Raw genomic sequence first — 20,038 nt, 5'->3', positions numbered from 1 at the left:
GTGTGTCTTTGCTTTCGCAACTTGACTTTGAGTTTGTGGTAACTCCTGTGGTGTAAATCATTGCTTCACTTTCTGAGCAACAGTGTATGTTACAGCTGCATTGTGAGTTTCAGGATTTTCAGGGTATAGGGATGTATCCACCATTAATGTTAAAGATCTACTTTATCAGACACATCAGTATACTCTTCCATTTAAAAATGCTTTATAAAAGTGGTATTACATGCTCGCTTCGGCAGCACATATACTAAAATTGGAAAAAGTGGTATTATATGACTATCCTGGTATACTTTCATATTCAGTTAGTATTTTGAAATTTCCGCTAATATCCAATTAGTAAAATTAATGGCCCCTAACAGCAGTTGTACTATTTGTATGTTAAACTTGATATATTTAGAAGTTAATGTTAGAGCCTAATCCTAAATTTTTAAAAAGTGAAAAAGTTTTTAACCAGTAATTGGGTGGCCTTGCTACCTATGTGAAGAGCATAGACTGCAGTTTGGTGGAAAGAACAAGGACTTTGAAGTTCTTGGGTTCTGTGTCTATTCTGCAGCAAGCCAAGTGACCTCAGGCAAATGACTTTATAAGCATCCCTTCCTTCCTTCCTTCCTTCCTTCCTTCCTTCCTTCCTTCCTTCCTTCCTTCCTTCCTTCCTCCTTCCCTCCCTTCCTTCCTTCCTTTCTTCTTTTTCCTTCCTTTATTCCTTCCTTTTCTTTCCTTCCTTTCTCTTTATCTCTTTCTCCTTTGTTTCTTTCCTTTTTCTTTTTTTTCTTTCTTTCTTTCTCTTTCTTTAATCACATTGGTTTTGACCTTCATTCTGTTGATGGGATGTATCACATTATTAATTTTTATATGTTGAATCATCCTTGAATCTCTGGAGTAAACCCCAGTTGATTATGATGTATTATCTTTTTGATGTCCTGTTGGATTTGATTTGCTAGTACTTTGTTGAGGACTTTTCTGTCTAGGTTCATTGGGGATATTGTCCTGTAGTTTTCTTTTTTTACTGTATTCTTGTCTGATTTTGGTATTAGGGTTATGCTGGTCTCACAGAATGGGTTCAGAGTTCTCTGTGCTTAATTTTTTTTTTTTTTTTTTTTTTGGTAATCATTTAAGAATAATTGGTATCATTTTTTTTATTAAAGGTTCAGTATAATTCATGGTAAAACCATCTAGTCTTGGATGCAATTTTCTTTGTTTGGAGAGTTTTCATTACTGATTTAATCATGTTACTTTTTATTAGTCTGTTCAGGTTTTCTATTTCTTCTTGCTTTCTTTCTGTCTTTTTCTCTCTCTTTTTCTTTCTCCTTTCTTTCTTTCTACAAGACTTTGAAGTTCTCAGGTTCTGTGTCTGTCCTGCCACTAGCAGAGTGACCTCAGGCAAATGACTTTGTAAGCATCCTTTCCTTTCCCTCCCTCCCTCCCTGCCTCCCTCCCTGCCTGCCTCCTTCCTTCCTTCCTTCCTTCCTTCCTTCCTTCCTTCCTTCCTTCCTTTCTTCCTTTCTTCCTTCCTTTTCATTAGAAACAGTGTCTCTCTCTGTCACCCAGCCTGGAATGCAGTAGTGCAATCATAGCTCTCTGCAGCTTTGAACTCTTGGTCCTAAGCGATCTTCCTGCCTTAGCCTCTTAAGTAGCTGGGACTACAGGCAAGGGCCACCATACCTGGCTAATTTTTAAAAAATTTTTTTTGGAGAGACAGAGTCTCTGCTGTGTTGGCCAGGCTGTAGTGCTGTGGCTGTTCACAGGTACGATTATAGCTAAATATAGCCTTGAACTCCTTGTCATAAGGGATCCTCCTCCCTTAGCCTCCTAAGTAGCTGGGACTACAGGTGCATGACAGTGTGCCTGGCTAATCTTTTAGTTTTTACTTTTTTGTAGAGATGGAGCTTTGTTATGTTGTCTCAAACTCCTTGCCCCAAGTGATCTTCCTGAAGCACTGGGAATTATAGCCACTATGACTGGCCCCATTTTCCTGTGTGTACAACAGGAATTATGGTAGCTACTTTTTAAGGCTGCAAGATTAAATGAGATGATGTTTGTAAGGCCCCTAATAAAATTGGTGTAAGCCAAGCCCTCAGCAAGTGGTATTGATACCATGTTAGAGATGATGAAGGAGGAGAATTACGTATGTTAATTGTCTTCAAAACGCCTTACCCTCAATTTTTGGGAAATTTAGCATATTTCAAACAGAAGTAAGATGTAAATTATATCCAACGCTTTAGTAACAGGATAGTTACTCTAACAGTGTATTAGTTCATCTTAGATATCAAGATAAAAGAATACGTTGAAAGTGTGGTAATGTAAATAAATGTAAATTAAAAATTTTTTTTTAAGTTTTAACTTTTGTGGATATATAGTACGTGTATATATGAGGTATATGAGATGTTTTGATACAAGCATGTGATATAAAATAATCATCATGGAGAATGAGTTATCCATCCCCTCAAGCATAAATAAATGTAAATTCTGATGTTGAACTTATACACCAAATTGTTAGATTTTAGATTTTGCCCTCATTTTACTTACCTTATTTCTCTTATACACTGGTTAAATCTTACAGATACTGTAATATAGTAAAATGTAGAGTGTATGCCATAAAGTTAACCTGAATTAGAGTATTTTTGCATGTATGAGGAAGTCTGTAAAGGACATTATAACTTTATATGTCTGATCTCTAAAGTAAACATAGGCTTTTAATTTCGGCTATCCAGATAAAAGAACTTAGTATTTCAATGTCAGGAAAAATTTAAAAACTCCAATTAATCTTTTTACTTATTGTGATTTTCCTCTTTGAGTCCTCTTAAGATATAGCCTAAGCCTTTTTCACTGTTAAAAGTCTTCATTCAAACCTACTCAACTTACTCTCATAGATGACTTGCTCGTGAAAATGTAGGTCATCAGTTATGAAACCTCTCATCTTTGCCCATCCCTACACCAGTATCATCCGTACCACTCCACTGTCTTCCCAGAACATTTGTAATCCTCTGCTGCCTGTGCCCATGATTCTACTCTCTGAATGGTACTTGTCCTGTCCCTTTATGCAGATGTCCTTTTATCCTTTAAGCTTCAGCTCTGCTATTGCCTATTCTAAAAAAGTTTCTATAAAAAATAAATACTTAAATAACTTAAAACTTCCTATAATACTCTGATACCAGCTGGGACATCTAACCAGTAGAAGCTCAATTTTTATTATATTGGCTAAAATTTAAAATTTTTTATTTGTTTTGAATTTATTCAGATAATGTTGAACTAGATACTGTGGCATGAGGTTATTCCTGAAGGAGTCTTCTTTGGAATGCTTTTTGAGATGGGTCTTTTCAAAAAGATTTCTCCTCCCATTTCAACCTAAGACCAACAGAAAATGAGTCTTATTTAGATACTAAATTGGTAATTTAACTTCTTAATTTGAAAATTATAAGTGTTTTTTATTTTTTAATGAGTAATTTAAATTTATTGGAACCAATTCCTTAACGTTTGCTTTTTTTAGCTTGTTATTTTTCAGAGACACCAAGAATTGATGTAGTTTGAAATGTTTTAAAATTTTGCATGCCAATTGCACATGCACATTATGGTCATTTTTGAGTTTTTACTTAATCTGTTTCAAGTAACTGTAGCCCAAAATAAAATAATATAGTCTTAAATTCAATGTGTGGACAATTTTTGTGCTATACTTCAAATTGCAGTAATATTCTTCTACAGCTAGGAGGCAATCTGGTCAAACAGTAAAATTTATCTCCCAGTTCTCATGTGCAAACGAAATAATACACAGAACCTGGAAGGAACGGGTAGTTTAACTCATTGCCTGTCCTGTGATACTTAAGGCATTGTTCGTCATCTTTTGTTTGTAATTATGTAAAGTTACCACTAGTTTCTTGACAACAAAGTCTAGGTTACTATTAAAGTAAGCCCTAGTTTTCTACTTGATCTTTACATTCGTAGCTTTTTAATCATGTCTGTTGCTGAAAGAGGTCATTCTTTTCACAAAATTTCCATCTTTGTGATAGCCATAAGAAGTGTAGTGTTGAACTAAAAAGTAGTTAATTATTTACATGTAACAGTGACTCTTTGTGTTAGAAATTAGGGGAAATAATAATTTCAGTTTGTAAATATTCAAGGAAGAATGAAATATTTAGATTTATTTTTTATAAAAATGATTTAAGCTTTTAACAAAGAAGACAAGCAAACAAGTGAAAATAAATGTTAGTAATAAAGAGTCAAAGGGAAGGTAAAAAAAGAAAGCAAAATGGAGTTGGTAGTGAGATTGGTACACAAAAACGTATGTATGACTTGATGTCCTAAACATGCTTGAATACGAAGGGGGGCTACATCTAGTAAGATGAAATTCATGGTTAGATTAGTACAAAAATATATGCTGTCAGATCCTGTACGCTTGGTGTAAGGCGGCCACTAATTTGGCTCCAAACTTGGATGAAGAAGAGAAAAACCACTATAAAATGTACAGTGCCTATGAGGGTAAAAGAAACAAGAAGGACAATAGTTTCTGACACCAAGGACAAAATTGTCTCGAGTGTCCTTCATAGGGCAGTGTGTCGTATAAGAATGTGTAATCAACATCTTTACATTGAAGGCAATAAGTTTATTTTATTTTTATTTTGAGATGGAGTCTTGCTCTGTTGCCCAGGCTGGAGTGCAGTGGTGCTATCTTGACTCACTGCAACCTCCACCTCCAGGTTCAAGCAATTCTCCTGCCTCATCCTCCTGAGTAGCTGGGATTACAGGCCATCACACCTGACTAGTTTTTGTATTTTTAGTAGAAACGAGGTTTCTCCATGTTGGCCAGGCTGGTCTCAAACTCCTGAGCTCCAATGATCCACCTGCCTCAGCCTCTCAAAGTGCTGGGATTATAGGCATGAGCCCCAACACCCGGTGATAAGTTTATTTTTTGTAGGTGTATCATTTAGATACCTTGCAGAGGCCAGGGGTTTTGAGGTAAAATGGCATTCAGTAACAGCAATTTTGTGCCAGATCAACTAGAAAATGAAAAAACATTGACCTTTTAAGCTTTATTTGTATTTGTTTTTATATACTTATAAAATATGTATCACTGATACCAGTGACAAACCTATCTAAATATTGATAATATTTTTTCTCCTTTTAGATTCTGAAAAAGAGTTCCACATCCTCCCTCGTCGAGTCTTTGTTCCCCTTCCTGGATCCACTGTAATGTTGTGTGATTATAAATTTGATGACGAGTCGGCTGAAGAAATCAGAGACCATTTTATGGAGATGTTGGATCATACAATTCAAATAGAAGATGTGGAAATTGCAGAGGAAATAAACACAGGTCATTATATGATGCTATTTAAGAACCTAATTAGATTACAGCTAAGATTACTATGAGATGCCTAGTTTAAATATCATATCTTTAAATTTTATAAAGCTAGTTCTATTTGACAGTTCAAAATATTAACAGACATTTTTAAATATATGTTTAATTTTTACATGTCTAGATATACAGTGAGTATTTCCTAGGAAATTGAACCAAAATTTGAGATACTAAGGTTTTTTCAAGCTTAGCAAGTAGATCTTAATAAAACAAGTTCAGCATTAAGTAGGTAAAATCACAAAGCTTTAAGGTATTTCTTTTAATATAAAAGTTTTCTCAAAATTCATTATCTTACTTGGTAAAGCATCATGTCAGAACAGAAAGTTTTTAAAATACCAAATCATTCAACATTTTCTACATGTTATTTGCCTTTCTTTTCATATCCCTTTCATCTAATTGGGAAACTAAGCTAAAATGGACAGTTCCAGAAATTAGATTAGTTTTATAGAGCATAGGTTTGCTGTACTGTCTAAGCTTTGCAACACATTTTTGTTCCCTAGCCGTTACTTTCACATTTGCCTTTACACTTTGGAAAACAGTTTTTTTCGCTTTCTTTTTGTTTCTAGTGAGTTCAGGGTATGAAAACATGTCTATAAATAAATATGTAAGTTCCTTTTCTGATTTCTTAGTTATTCCTCTTTGCATAGCTAATTCTTCCTTCTGGAATAGGTTGTTCAATTCAGAGTGTGCTTGAGATTATGGTGAGTCAAGTAAGTATTTGATTGGGGAACTTCAAATCTCTCAGTAAACTGACTCAAGTTGGTTGCAGACCACCCTTTAGTTTTTTTAGCAATGCCAGATTAGCACTGATGAGGATGAAGAGCAATAAGTGTGTTTCAGTGGGGAAAATAAACTATTCTAAATTGCCAGTTCCTGATGTTAAAATAAAATAGCAAATACTTTCTAATCCCATGAAAACTAATATTTTTAAAGATATAACTGTAGAATATTCTCTAGCAGATGGAAAGTGTCTGCTTTTTGAAAGTAGACTGGTAAAAATGTTTACTACTTTCCAAAATTTATTTTCCGTGGTTAGTGACAGCATTATCTCTGCTAACCAAACTTAGAATCATGAGGGCAAGAATTTGTGTTTGTTTTGTTCACTTCTCTGTTGATAGTGCCTGGCAATAGTTCTTGAGCCATTCTGTTGTTGAATAGATCTTATAATGTTGATGGGATCATTAGAATTGACCTAATTTAACCTCTTAATACAGAAAACTATATTCCTAGCAGATGAGGATTCAGATTCTATTCTTTTTTATTCTAAATACCAATCTTCCTTTCTGTAACCTATTCTTTCTTCAGTAATATGCAGCAATAAAACCTGAGTACTGCTTCCTCACTGATACCATGTTTTAAATTTGAGAGCAATGACTGTGTTCTAAATATTTCAAAGCCACATATTCTCACGTACCTTTAACTGTTCTTTTTATTACAGTTTCCAGTCCACGTTTTTTCTTACCACCTTGTTTGCCATCCATAGATTAGAAATTTTAAACCTGTGAGGTCCAAAACCCTTGATGTCTGAGCTGACTTTTAGAAAGTCCACAAACCACTTGAAAGTAATTATATGATTTCTTTCTGAAGAAAAGGTCTATAGCTTTCAAAGAGTTGATAACTCAGAAAAATTAAAAGCTACTTGTTAAATATACTCTGGTTTGCCTTTCTTGAAATATGTTACCCTGAATTGAAGCTTATACTTTAAAAATAATATCAGCTGTTATTTATATATCTGCCAGGCACAGTTTTAAGCATCTTACAAATACTAAATTATCATTCCTTGTAATAACCCTGTAAAGTAAATATATTATTAGTCTTATTTTCCAGTTAAGACAATTGAGGCTCAGAAAGTCCAGGTAACTTTTCAAAGTTACATTGCTTGTCATGGTGGAGCTGGAATTTAAACTTAAGCAGTTTAGTTCTAGAGTCTGTGCTTCTTTTCTAAAAATGTTGTTTCACTGCCTTTCTGTAGGAGATGAATAATGAAGTGTAGTATGATTATTTTCCGTGATCTAGATACATATTTTAGCCTGACATTCTTCATTCCATCCCTTCAAAATTTTCAAGTGTAAATGAATGATGTTACATTATCCTGGTTCAATTTCATCTAGATTATGACAATATAATTTCTCATTTGTTGGCTGGAATCTTGGATCTCTTATTATTTATGTTTATGTGTAAATATAATATAAATTATATATAATGTTTATAATATACACATATAAACATAATGTAATATAAACATTTTTTATGTTTATATGTGAGCAAAAATGTTTATGTAAACATTTGTTTATAAGTAAATATACATTTATTAAAATATATAATATAAACAATATATAAAATATTTTTATAAAATAAAATATTAAAATAGTGTTTATATATAATTTTTCAAATTATTTGTCACATTCTTAGCGCATATCATATTCTTAAACTAAGAATGACTAAGGGTAGTACTGTATGCAAAACTTGCCCCATTCATAAGTTACTTTAAAAGTCAGATATGAAAGAATAGGAAGAGAGAGTGATTTCATCTAGGTTTTTTTTTTTTTTTTTAAATTTTTGAGACAGTGTCTCGCCATGTCGCCAGGCTGGAGTGCAGTGGTGTGATCCCAGCTCACTGCAACTTCTGTTTTCTGGTTTCAAGCAATTCTTCTGCCTCAGCCTCCCAAGTAGCTGGGACTTACAGGCACGCACCACCACACCCGGCTAATTTTTTTTGTATTTTTGTAGAGACAGAGTTTCACCATGTTGGCCAAGATGGTCTCTTGACCTTGTAATCCACCTGCCTCAGCCTCCCAAAGTGGTAGGATTACAGGTGGGAGCCATCACGCCTAGCCTTATCTAGGTTTTTTAAAGAATTTTTAAAAATATTTCTGTCTTAAGAAGTATTTTTAACTCGTTTGATTTTATGTTATATGTTAAACATAATATATAGACTAGTTTGTATTTTATCCACTGCTTTTAAAGTTATATTTTAACAAACAGTTAATAACAGGTTAATATTCTTTCTTTACACTGCTAAGACACTTAAAAAAATTTAGCCTGGGCAGCGTGGTGAAACCCTATCTCTACAATAAAAATATAAAAATTAGCTGTAGAGGCTTCATTTACATCACTGCAGTCCAGCAGAGTAAGACCCTGTCTCAAAAAAATTTTTTTTAATTAAGTAGCTTCGACCACTGTGATGTATTCCTAAGAAGTAACTATTGCAACCTAGCATGACAGTCTCCCAGAAACAAAAGTAAAACCCAATAAATTGAAATTCTTGTGAAACCATTATACATGCATTTCAGAAAACATCTGTCGAGAGAGCAAAAGGGCCTTTGCCTCTCTTGCTTACTGTTGTGTTTCTAGCACTTTACTAAGAGCTTAGCCTTAGCACGTCATAGGTACTCAGTAAATATTTGTTGACTGAATAAATTATTTATTTTGTCAGTCCTAAGGGTTGGGGTCTAAACAACAGCAGAATGCTGATCCTGTCTTCAAGGAGCTAAATATTTTTTTTTCAAGTTTGTGTAGATACTGTATTTTTACTGTCTTCAGACTAGTTCAGACTAGGTTAACACCTTCACTAACCTTTCTTGTAGTTCCCTTTTCTACGCCGTTCTCCTATAATACTTTACATACTTGTAATTAAATCATCAATTGCATATTTAATATTGATCTTTCACATTAGACTGTAAGATTTTTGAGCGTGTTTATTTATCTGTGCCTAAAACCTGATAGGTGTTCCTAAGTATTTGTTACTAAAATAAATGATTCTTAGAAACTACAGCACATCTTGTTTTCACATTTATTTTGTGCTTTAGGAATTATAAGCTTATGCTGGGCCAGACAAGGTTTTTAAGGTTTGTATAGTATAGTTTACTGAACATGATGAAGGTTTAAAAAGGATGTAATAGTCATAGCTGTATGGCTCAGTAGTTCAGAATATTTTCAGGAGTATTGAACATTTAAAAGACATGAAACTGCATCTTTTACATGAAAATGTGTAGCACTAGTTGTTGCCCCAGAAATTTTAATCTAGTTTACAGCATTTAGTATGTCTATTTATCAGATGTTTATTAAGCTTATGCTCTGTTCAAGACGATATGATAGATATGAATCAATAACTTGATTCCTTTCCCTTTGAAGCTTAGAGGAAAGATAGAATGTAAATGCATGAATAGTTATGCAGATAACGTTGTAAGGTCCTAAGAGTGCCTAAGAACTCCGTCAAGATTAGGGATCAGAATTTTGGTGTCTCTAGTGATTTGGCTAATAATTTAATCAGGAAAAAGTCTTATAAGCATTAGCAGTAATCTATGATATATAGTAACAAAGTTTTGGCATTGCTATTTTAAAAGTTCAGTAAATTATTTCCCTTTTTTTATTCTTTATCACAGTTGAGTATCCCTAATCTGAAAATCTGAAATCTGAATTGTTCCAAAATTTGAACCTTTTTGAGCATTGATATGGTGTTCGAAGGAAATGTTCATTAGAGCATTTCAGATTTTGGATTTTTGGATTAGGAATGCTAACCTGGGGTACTGCAAATATTCCAGAATTCAAAAAAAATCTGAAATCTGAAACATTTATGGTCCCAAGCATTTTGGACAGGGAATACTCAACCTGTACTACTTTTATGTTTCACTTCAACTGAAAGGTCACTGAAAGCACACACGAGTTTTATAAATGGATGCTTCGTAGTCTACAGGAATAATTTTACTTGTATTGAATGTCCCATAGTTTTGAATGATGTTTAGTTTTGCAAATAAATGAAAGTTTTAATGTTAGCCTCAAAACATTATAATTTTTTCCCATTATTGTCAGATGTAAATGCTATTATCTAATGAATTGCTTTTATCATTTACATATGTACTAAATATATTTTAGTCCTCTTTTCTCGGCTTCCGTCAGTAAGCTTTATCGTTAGCGTTATTTGTACCTTGTTAAATATTAGCATGAACCAGTAAATATGAAATATCTTAAAATAACTTAAAAATCTTAGATAACATATAAATATTATTACATAGGTCTGTTTTGTGGATTTTAATTTTCATCAACCTTTAACATGAAAACTTGTATGTTTCACACTTTATTTAAAAATTATTTCTTGTCTTTCTTTTTTATGCTGACAGTCTAGTATAGAGATGGATTAACAGTAGGAAGAGTTTAATATTACAAGAACAAAGGAAGCAAAACAGCAATTTGGAAATTTTAGGTGTGTATACTTACATGTATGCCACATTAAACTCGTGGTTTCTAGATACTACACATTTTACTAATATTGTATAATATATTGAAGATACTACTTCAGTGTGGTAGGTATGATCCTTTCAGGATAGTGCCCTGTTTTTAAAACTTACATGAATCTCAGGTGAGTGAGTGATTGATGACTATCTTTTGGCTGCCTATTAGGTATTAGGCTTTAGGAGTTTAGAGATAAAGTAGATAGTCCTGACTCTCAAAAAGCACACAGTGCAATGGGAAATACAAAGGAATGGTTTATTCCAAAACAAGGTGGCCCATATACTTCAATGTGCTGATCCCTGGTTTTATTATTAACTAATTCTTTGAAATTATTAACTGCTAAAACCACTAATAATTCTATAACAGAAGAATGAACAGGGAAGTACCAGAACTCTGAGCAGAGGCACTATCTCTAAAGGATTCAGGGAAAGCTTCTTAGAGCTTTTGAATTCATTTTGAAGGATGAATACAAGTAAAAGTAGCTTTTTAGGAATTGAACACTACTATGAGATGTATAGCAACCAAGAATATGACTTACCAGAAGTGTACTAGTTTTGCTTCATCAAGTATTTGTTAAATTAGGAGGAATGATTTAGTAATTCTGCATATTTATTATAAAGAACACATTCTCAAATAGAATAATAACATACATTTTCATAGAAAAATTAAGTGCTTTTACATAAACATCCTATTGGTTTAGAATTATATGCACTTATTCACTCATTTACTCATTCATTTTTTATTCATTTACTCAAAGATATTAGATATCATAATTTTATGAAGATAATGTCCAGGGTCAGGCCTGCCACTTGTAACTGTGTAACCTTAAACAAGTTCCCTCCGAGTCCTAGATTCTCTTAAGAATTTGGTAAAACTGTTGGGGAAAATACCTTCTAAACAGAAAGAGATATATGAATGGAGGATGATATTAACACATTATTATACTTTTAAATACTGAACCTCTGACTTGTAATGAAAAATACTAATATTCAAGTGTGAAATGTTTTATAATATGTGTAAGTTTTCCTATATAAATATTTGAAATTAGAGTTTCCATATAAAATAAACCATAAAAAAGTGGAGCTCAAATGTTCAAATTCAAAAATTGAAATCAATTGCTACACGTTTAAGAGCATTAAATGTGTTACAAGCATTTTGCTTTATCTTCTAAGTATTTAAAATTACAGGTTGAATATTCCCTAATCTGAGTGTGTGAAACACAAAATTCTCCAAAATCAGAAACTTTTTGAGCACGAACATGATACTCAAAGAAAGTATACTCATTAGAACATTTTGCGTTTTGGATTTCAGATTAGGGATGCTCAGACAGTAAGTATAATGCAAATATTCCAAATTTTTTTTAAAAAAGGACTGAAATCTAAAACACTTCTGGTCCCCAAGCATTTCAGATAAGGGATATTAAACTTGTGTTATTTACCTGATTATTACTTATTTCTGCTCTATAGTATAGTTACCAAGTCGTTGCTATGTTTAAAATACGTATTTGCCAAGTATCTTAAAATAACATACTTTTAAATGACTTAATAGATGAAGAACAGTTTGTCAGAATGACTCACTTGAGGTGTGGGATAACTATGGGTTTGAAATTTCTTAGCTGTGCTAGTCATCTACTAGTAGATATTAACTTAAGTTCAATGTATTTTATCAACAGTACCACCTAAAAAATTTGAAGTCACACCTTTAAAATCTGGTGAACCTCATCTTTGCCAATACCAGAGCTGAAATTAATTTTTATCATTTGGTTAAACATTGATGAAAAGGAAAAATGAGTAATAACAAAGATATAATTTTATGGCCACATCCCTGAATATAATGATACATCAGTAATTTAGGATTTAGGGATTGGAAGAACACAGCCAGCTAAGGAGTTCAAGTCTTAACTATTTCATTTTAAGCTTCTGAATAGTCCTGCCTATTACCTATCAGCAGCTTGGAATGAAATCTGAACACGTCTGCAACTTTTGCATGCATTCACCGTGGTCCTTGTTTTCTTTTTTTATTGCTGCTCATGAAGATTGCTTTCTTAACATGATCAATTTTTGATTTGTCTGAATTTAAAATTACTTGGCTTTAAGGAATGGTTGAGATCTAATGCTGTATTGAGTCACTGTGTTATTTGCATTTAAATTTCATATATTAAAATATTGGTGAAATAGTAGTTGAGATTTGATTTAAAGCCCTACAAGCTCCCACCAAAAATAAACAGACAAATAAATTGTTGTGGTAAGGGCTTATTCATGATTGAAAAAATTCTGCTTCGGTAAAATTACCTCAAATTTATATCAAACCATCTGATTTTGTATGACTGATTTAAAAATAGAAAAAGCAGGGCAATGGAATGTCTGTTATGAAAGTAAATTATTTGTGCAGGGTATAGCTGTCTAGAGCATGATCTTTGTATGTAATAATTGAATATTAAATATATAAATAATATGACAACTAAAACAATTTTATTTTCTTTGTATGCAAGTATTCAAGTAAAAAAGTTCCTATAGCAAATAGGTATAATTCATACCATCTATTGTTTTTGTTACTGATGTGAGGATTTTATTGGCCCAAATATTTAAAAAGAAAAAAAAAAAAAAAAACAACCTTTTTAGCAGAGATATTTGCTAATAGCAGAGCCAAAGTTTGTTTTTGCTTTCATTTAATGTAGAATTGTATTAGCCATTCAACTTTTAGACCTATGGACTAAAGCTGGAAGACATTTTATATTACTGGGCTTATGTAGTCTAGAACTGAGGTATGATAGCCCTTGAGAAAACTAGAAACTGGAAATATAGAAGACTAGATATTCCTAGAGACAGTTCATAAGAATTTGTTGTTCTTTGTAACTGGTTTGATGTGAGAATAGAAAAAAGGAGAGTTTTTTGGTTGGTTGTTTTTAAAGTATTTAGTTACATTCTTGAAGACGAAAAAGAAAAAAAGAATGGTGGTGCCCTTGATTCTAATAAGATAATTTTCTGGGAATTATTTATGAAAATCATAAACTTGATGAGAAATGAATGAGAAGTAAGTAATTTTTTTTCCTTTTCTTCCATGTTGCTGTCATAGATACCTTTTTCAGTAAGTTCATATGTCATTCTTGTGAGCTTGCGCTAGTATATTGGGGTCCAAAAATGTCTATAAAAACGTAAATTCAAACAATAGGCTATTTTACTTTGAATTTAAATAGTCATATTTACTATCTCTCACTCTTGAATTCCCTCTCTCTCTCTTTTTCTTTGAGGTGGTGGGGGGGAACAGGTAAATAAAGAGATAAATCTAAAATAGTTGCTTTCATAACCTAGTTCCCTAGAGTTCTATAGAGTAGCTTTCTACTGTCACCTCTAGGACAGAAGGAGCTGGTCTGACTCCAGGAGTCATCCCTCCCAGCTTCAGCCTGGCTGGCATGCTTTCATCTCTTTTACACACTGGGATTTTCTGTCAGATTTTCTTTGGTTTCATAGGATTCTTCAGCCGTAGGGGAAAAAAATTGGAAACTATTGGCCTGCATGGACTCTAAGGATGTTATCAGTTCACACACTTTCATTCAGTGTTAAATAAATTCGAATAGGCCAACATGCATAAATTGCTGTCAGCATAATGGAGAAGAAAGAGAACTTGTGTCCAACTCATCAGTCAAATGCCTGATGGTCAGCTATGTACCTACCCTCCCAGGTTTTGTTTTTCATTTGTAAAGTGAGATGGTATCCTTGCCTTGCTTAGCATTCAGAGTGGTTTTAAGGTCAAATTTTTTTATCATAGTTTAAATTTCAAGTTGGATAAAGAGTCAGCAAACTTTTTTTGTGCAAGTAACAAATATTTTAGGCTTTGTGAGCCACATAAAGTCTTTTTCACATTTTTTAACAGTCTTAAAAATATAAAAATAGATGTTTACTTTAAGACCTTTACAAAAATAAGTCTTGAGCCAGATTTCGCCCATGTACTACAATGTGCTGGTCCCTAATTTTATTAATACCTAATTATTTGAAATTATTAATCGCTAAAACCACTAATAAGAATGATATAAATTAGGCCAGGCACAGTGGCTCAGGCCTGTCATCCCAGCACTTTGGGAGGCTGAGGTGGGTGGATCACTTGAGGTCAGGGGCTCAAAACCAGCCTGGCCAACATGGCGAAATCCCATCTCTACTAAAAATCCAAAAATTAGGCCAGGCGTAGTGCCTCATGCCTGTAATCCTGCACTTTGGGAGGCCAGGGTGGGTGGATCACCTGAGGTCAGGAGTTCGGGACCAGCCTGGCCAACATGATGAAACCCCATCTCTACAAAAAATACAAAAGTTATCTGGGCGTAGTGGCGCATGTCTGTAGTCCCAGCTACTCAGGAGGCTGAGGCAGGAGAATCGCTTGAACCTGGGAGGTGGAGGTTGCAGTGAGCTGAGATCATGCCATTGCACTCCAGCCTGGGCAGCAGAATGAGACTCTGTCTCAAAAAAATAAATTAATTAAATGAAAATACAAAAATTAGCCAGGCATGGTGGTGGGTGCCTACAATCCCAGCTACTCCGGGGGTTGAGGCAGGAGAATCACTTGAACCTGGGAGGCGGAGATTGTAGTAAGCCGAGATTGTGTCACTGCACTCCAGTCTGGGTGACAGAGCCGGACTCTGTCTCAACAACAACAAAAAGAATGATATACATGAATCTCAAGTAATAGTAAAGTTTACTCTGCTATGAATTTTGGCAAAAATTTACTACCGTATAGTAAACAAATTGTAATTTTTTTCTTTTTTTAATATGGAGCCTCTCTGTCACCCAGGCTGGAGTACAGTGGCACTATCACAGCTCACTATGGCTTCCGCCTCCCAGATTCAAGCAATTCTGCCTCAGCCTCCTGAGTAACCGGATCTATGCCACCATGTCCAGCTAATTTTTTTTTGTATTTTAGTAGAGATGGGGTTTCACTGTGTTTCCCAGGCTGATCTTGAACTCCTGAGCTCAGGCAATCCGCCCGCCTCCCAAAGTGCTGGGATTACAGGCGTGAGCCACCGCGCCTGGCCAACAAATTACGATTTTTGAAAGTTACTCAGAACTGGCTGTGTGGCCGTCTGGCTTAGTTCAATGATAAAGCCACATTAAATGTTTTGAAAACTGTCAATTTGACATGTATTCCATTAAATTTAATTCACCTACAGTTGATAATGAACAAATTCGTTGTTATATAAAAAACAAGTAGAATGAAAATGGTGTTGATTGTTTTTTATAATGTTCTTTAAAACTCAGTTTAAAGTGTTAATCCTTATTTTATGTAGACTTTATTATTATTATACTCTTTCAGTTTGTGTGAGTTCCTCTGTGAATAGTCAAGCTTCATTGGACAACACAGATGATGAACAACCAAAACAGCCAATTAAAACTACAATATTATTGAAAATTCAGCAAAACATAGGTATTTAATTTTATTTCTTTTATAACACTGAAAACATATTTGGACTTGAGTTTTCCTGTTACTTTAAAATTATTTGTATTTCATTTTGCTTTCTTAAGAGTGCTAGACTTAGCCAGTATTTATTGGGTATTATGGATGGAAAGTGTCAGGCCCTAGAGATAGGAAGATTTAATAATTCATACGTTGTCATCCAAGTGCCCTCAAAGATGACACATCTTATTAATTTTTAAAATGTTTTTAAAAGAAAAAGATGCAGAGTTTTGGGAATCAGTTAGTATGGTAGAGCTAATGCTTTATAAACTGGTATTCCTAGAATTACTATGGCAGGAGATTTTGATTTGTGTTCTATGACAAAAAATGTCAAATTGAAGTCAAGAATTTTATAATATAATTTTATATTTTAAGGGCTCTAAGGAATGCAGAATTACTGTAACATTTTTCAGACTTTTTGAACAAAGACTATTGTTTAGCAGAATAACAGTTTGAAATATACTATTAAGACCTGACTGAGAGTTAGGACCCAAAAGATTTAATTGTAGTTCTTATCATTCATTAAATTTAATTAAATTTTTTGTGCATGTGTGTGTGTGTATGTGTGTGTCTGTCTGTATTGTCTGTCTAGACTACTATGGTCAGTTTCTTTCTTTAGCTTACTATAATCAGGAAAAAATAAAAGTTACAACTAAGATGTGCTAATTCTTAGATTTTATAATGGTCAAACATGGACTTCTGCAGTTTTTCAATAGCTACACCGTGGCTTTACGTTATAATGACTGAGAACGACTGCCTACTAGCGCTGCCTTTTTTTTTTAACCTAAGTAGCGTAAGACAGCTGGTATGCCAATATAAATAATTATATAAGCCCTTTAAAGTGTTTGTTATTTTTTCTCTTAGATACATCTCAGTGCACATGTGTGCAAGAGAGATACTTTGCCCAACATTCGAAATCTAATTTTTCAACTTATTGCTATATTTTTCTCTAAGATGTTGCAGCCTTTTAGTACATACATATGTATGTGTACGTATGATTGTGTGTTTATGTATTGCTTTTGAGGCCCATCAGTTACCCACATTTCAGAGCCTAGGATTAGTTCAGCCTTTCTTTTGCTCATTCCATTTTCATTTGTTTTGTGTTTGTTTTACTTTTAGGTGTGATTGCAGCATTTACAGTTGCAGTCCTTGCTGCCGGTATCTCCTTTCATTACTTCAGTGATTAGGGTGAGGCACAAAGATTTTCTTGATCATCCAGAGAACATTGACAGACAATTATGAACAATAAAGATGCTGACAGTCAACCTATATTTAAAACAGTAGCAGCCAGATCTGCTGCCATGATGCCTATTAGGTGTGTTTCTGACTAAAATGAAATCACAAGCTGCCTTGTTTAGCCTGCTTTAAATTGTAGGTGGCCCACATTTCCAAAAATAAAGTTATGCTTCTAGATGGAAGCTGCATGTAACAAATCATTATTATTTTTTAAAAGGTTCAAAATGATGGGATATGATCATAGATTTTTAGTCTTACTAATCTGAATCACATATTAATCAGGACATTAAAACTTGAACAGAGGCCAGGCATGGTGGCTTACACCTATAATCTCAACACTTTGGGAGGCTGAGGCAGGAGGATCACCTGGGACTAGGAGGGAGTTGGAGACCAGCCTGTTGATATAATGACGTTCCGTTTCTACCAAAAAAAAAAAAAAAAATACCTGGACATGGTGGCATGCATCTCTAGTCCCAGCTACTTGGAGGCTGAATCAGGAGGATCACTTGAGTTTGAGGCTGCAGCAAGCTATGATTGCATCACTGTACTCCTGCCTGGGTGACAAAATGAGACCTTGTCGCTAAAATAAATAAGTATATTTTAAAAACAAAAAAAAAATAGTAATTTCAACAGTCAATGTTGATGCAACATCTAATAATAATAGGGTACCAGGAGAAATTTCTACCGAGTAATGAGACGACCACCTTAGGATAGGTTCATCCTCTAGGACCTTCCTAATGTTCACTCAATTCCCATATACTGTGAGTTTTGTTCTGATCAAGGGGTAGGGAACCTTTCCAAAGAGATTCTGTTAATAAGAAATGACATAAAATATGTGCTTTCTCAGGTTACTGTATCATAATTTTAAAAATATATTTAATATATAAAATAAGATTTTTGCTTCCAGCAAGGTTAGACTAGCTGTTAAAAAACAACTAGATCTTGAATAAATTCTACTTTTGAATAGGTTCACAAGAAGTAGGAGAACTTTCAAGAACCATACTTCTACCTTTCCTCTGCCACAAACAATGAACACATTTTAAGGTAGGAGTCATGAATACTATATTAACCATACAAGTGGACTGTGATTGTCTGGATGGCAGATACCAATGGCAACACTGCCGTATGCAGTTTGTCTCAAATCAGAAACAAGAAGAGATGTGAACCTGAGATGCTGCCCTAGACAGGACAGTTAAAGAAGATTGAGTGGCCCTCAGTTTGTAGTGCTCTACCTCCTGGCAGAAGAAAGAGAGAAACATTCCTAATTTAGTTCCAAGACTCCTACAGATTATTATCAAGTAGTAGTATTTTATGACTAGAGATCAGAGGCACAAGGTGAAACAAGCTAACATGTCAAGGGAGCTATAGAAAAAATAAACATTGAACTCAGTTCTTCAAGGTTTCATCACCAAGATAAGAAATGAAGTTGGAACAATAGGCAGATCTGAAAAAGAACCAAATAGAACTTGAAATGAGAAATATTTATTGAAATAAGAAAAAATCCCTCAGATATATTGAATATTATATTAGACTCAGCTGGAGAGACAAGTGAACTATAAGCTGGATCTAAAGAAATTACCCAATGAACAACAAGGAGATAGAAAACATTAGAAAATTAAGAGAGCTGGAGGGAAGAATTACAAAGACTAAGAATACTAGAAGGTATTCTTAAACAATTGTAAAACTAAATAAACATTAGAGAATGAAGGAGAGGCAATACTTGAAGAGACAACACAATTTTCCAAATTTGTTGAAAAAACGTGAATTCATAAATTCAGGAAGCACAGTATATACCAAACATCTAATTAAATAAAATCCAGGCCCAGACTCAAGATAGTAAATGACAAAATACCAAACACAAGATTTTGAAAGCAACCATGGGGAGAAAAAGATCAACAATGAAGGGAAGGCAGTCAAATACTTAGTAGGCTTCCTACCAACAACAGTGTACCCCAAAGAGGGTAGAATTCTGAGAAAAACTATTAGCTTAGAATTTGCTACAAGCAAAACTGAAACAAACACATGCTGAGATGAAAAACAGATATTATCTTCAGTAGAACTTCAGCAAAAAGACTACAAAAGAATGATCTTCAAAAAGGAAAATGATTCTAAAGGGTGATCTGAAATTGAACTAGTGAGCAAATAAATGATAAACATGTAAATTTAAACTGTTGTTTCTATAAAACAATTATAATGAAAAGTATAAGAAATTGTAAACAATTGTAAAACTAAATAAACATTGTTTTGCAACATTAGTAATGTCGAATTTTTAAATAAGGATATAATTGAAAAATGACAATAGCTGCTGGCTATTGTGTGTGATTGGAATTAGAGTGTTCTGAGTTCTTTTATTCAGAAAACTGGTTAAGATGCTGTTTAACCTTAAAATTGATTATAATGAATATGTGTATAGTCAAAGTTCAAGGGTAATTGCCACAAGAATAGATAGAGGATTGGCCAGGCACGGTGGCTCACTCCTATAATCAGCACTTTGGGAGGCTGAGGCGGGCAGATCACTTGAGGTCAGGAGTTTGAGACCAGCCTGGCCAACATGGTGAAACCCTGTTCTACCAAAAAATATCAAAAATTATTTGGGCATGATGGCATGCTCCTGTAATCCCAGATACTCTGGAGGCTGAGGTGGGAGAATCACTTGAACCTGGGAGGCAAAGGTTGCAGTGAGCCGAGATTGTGCTACTGCACTCCAGCCTGGGTGACAGAGGTGAGTTAGGCAATATACACTCTTGTTTAAAAAAGAGGAAAAATGAGAGATACATAGCAGTG

At 34.0% G+C, this 20,038-nt stretch overlaps 1 protein-coding gene across 3 annotated transcripts in view; it reads left to right on the top strand.

The window, feature by feature from the left end:
• The window catches only part of ODR4 (odr-4 GPCR localization factor homolog), a 43,090-nt gene extending 23,581 nt beyond the window's left edge, over positions 1 to 19,509 (top strand). The window contains exons 12-15 of one of the 3 annotated variants that reach the window (XR_004272885.1): positions 5,117 to 5,302; positions 10,465 to 10,547; positions 15,878 to 15,988; positions 17,138 to 19,509. Coding sequence is in view for 2 of the 3 variants with exons in the window: in XM_032291627.1 (XP_032147518.1) it covers positions 5,117 to 5,302; positions 15,878 to 15,988; positions 17,138 to 17,205 (365 nt within the window). In the remaining variant the exon portion in view is untranslated. The remainder of the gene's footprint in view (positions 1 to 5,116; positions 5,303 to 10,464; positions 10,548 to 15,877; positions 15,989 to 17,137) is intronic. The other 2 variants (XM_032291627.1, XM_032291628.1) reach the window with 2 other exon arrangements.
• Positions 19,510 to 20,038: the final 529 nt, after the last annotated feature.

Source organism: Sapajus apella, unplaced genomic scaffold, assembly GCF_009761245.1.
Source record: "Sapajus apella isolate SASKATOON/1434 unplaced genomic scaffold, GSC_monkey_1.0 scaffold25, whole genome shotgun sequence".
Taxonomy (NCBI): domain Eukaryota; kingdom Metazoa; phylum Chordata; class Mammalia; order Primates; family Cebidae; genus Sapajus; species Sapajus apella.
This window is presented reverse-complemented; position numbering and strand designations above follow the sequence as displayed.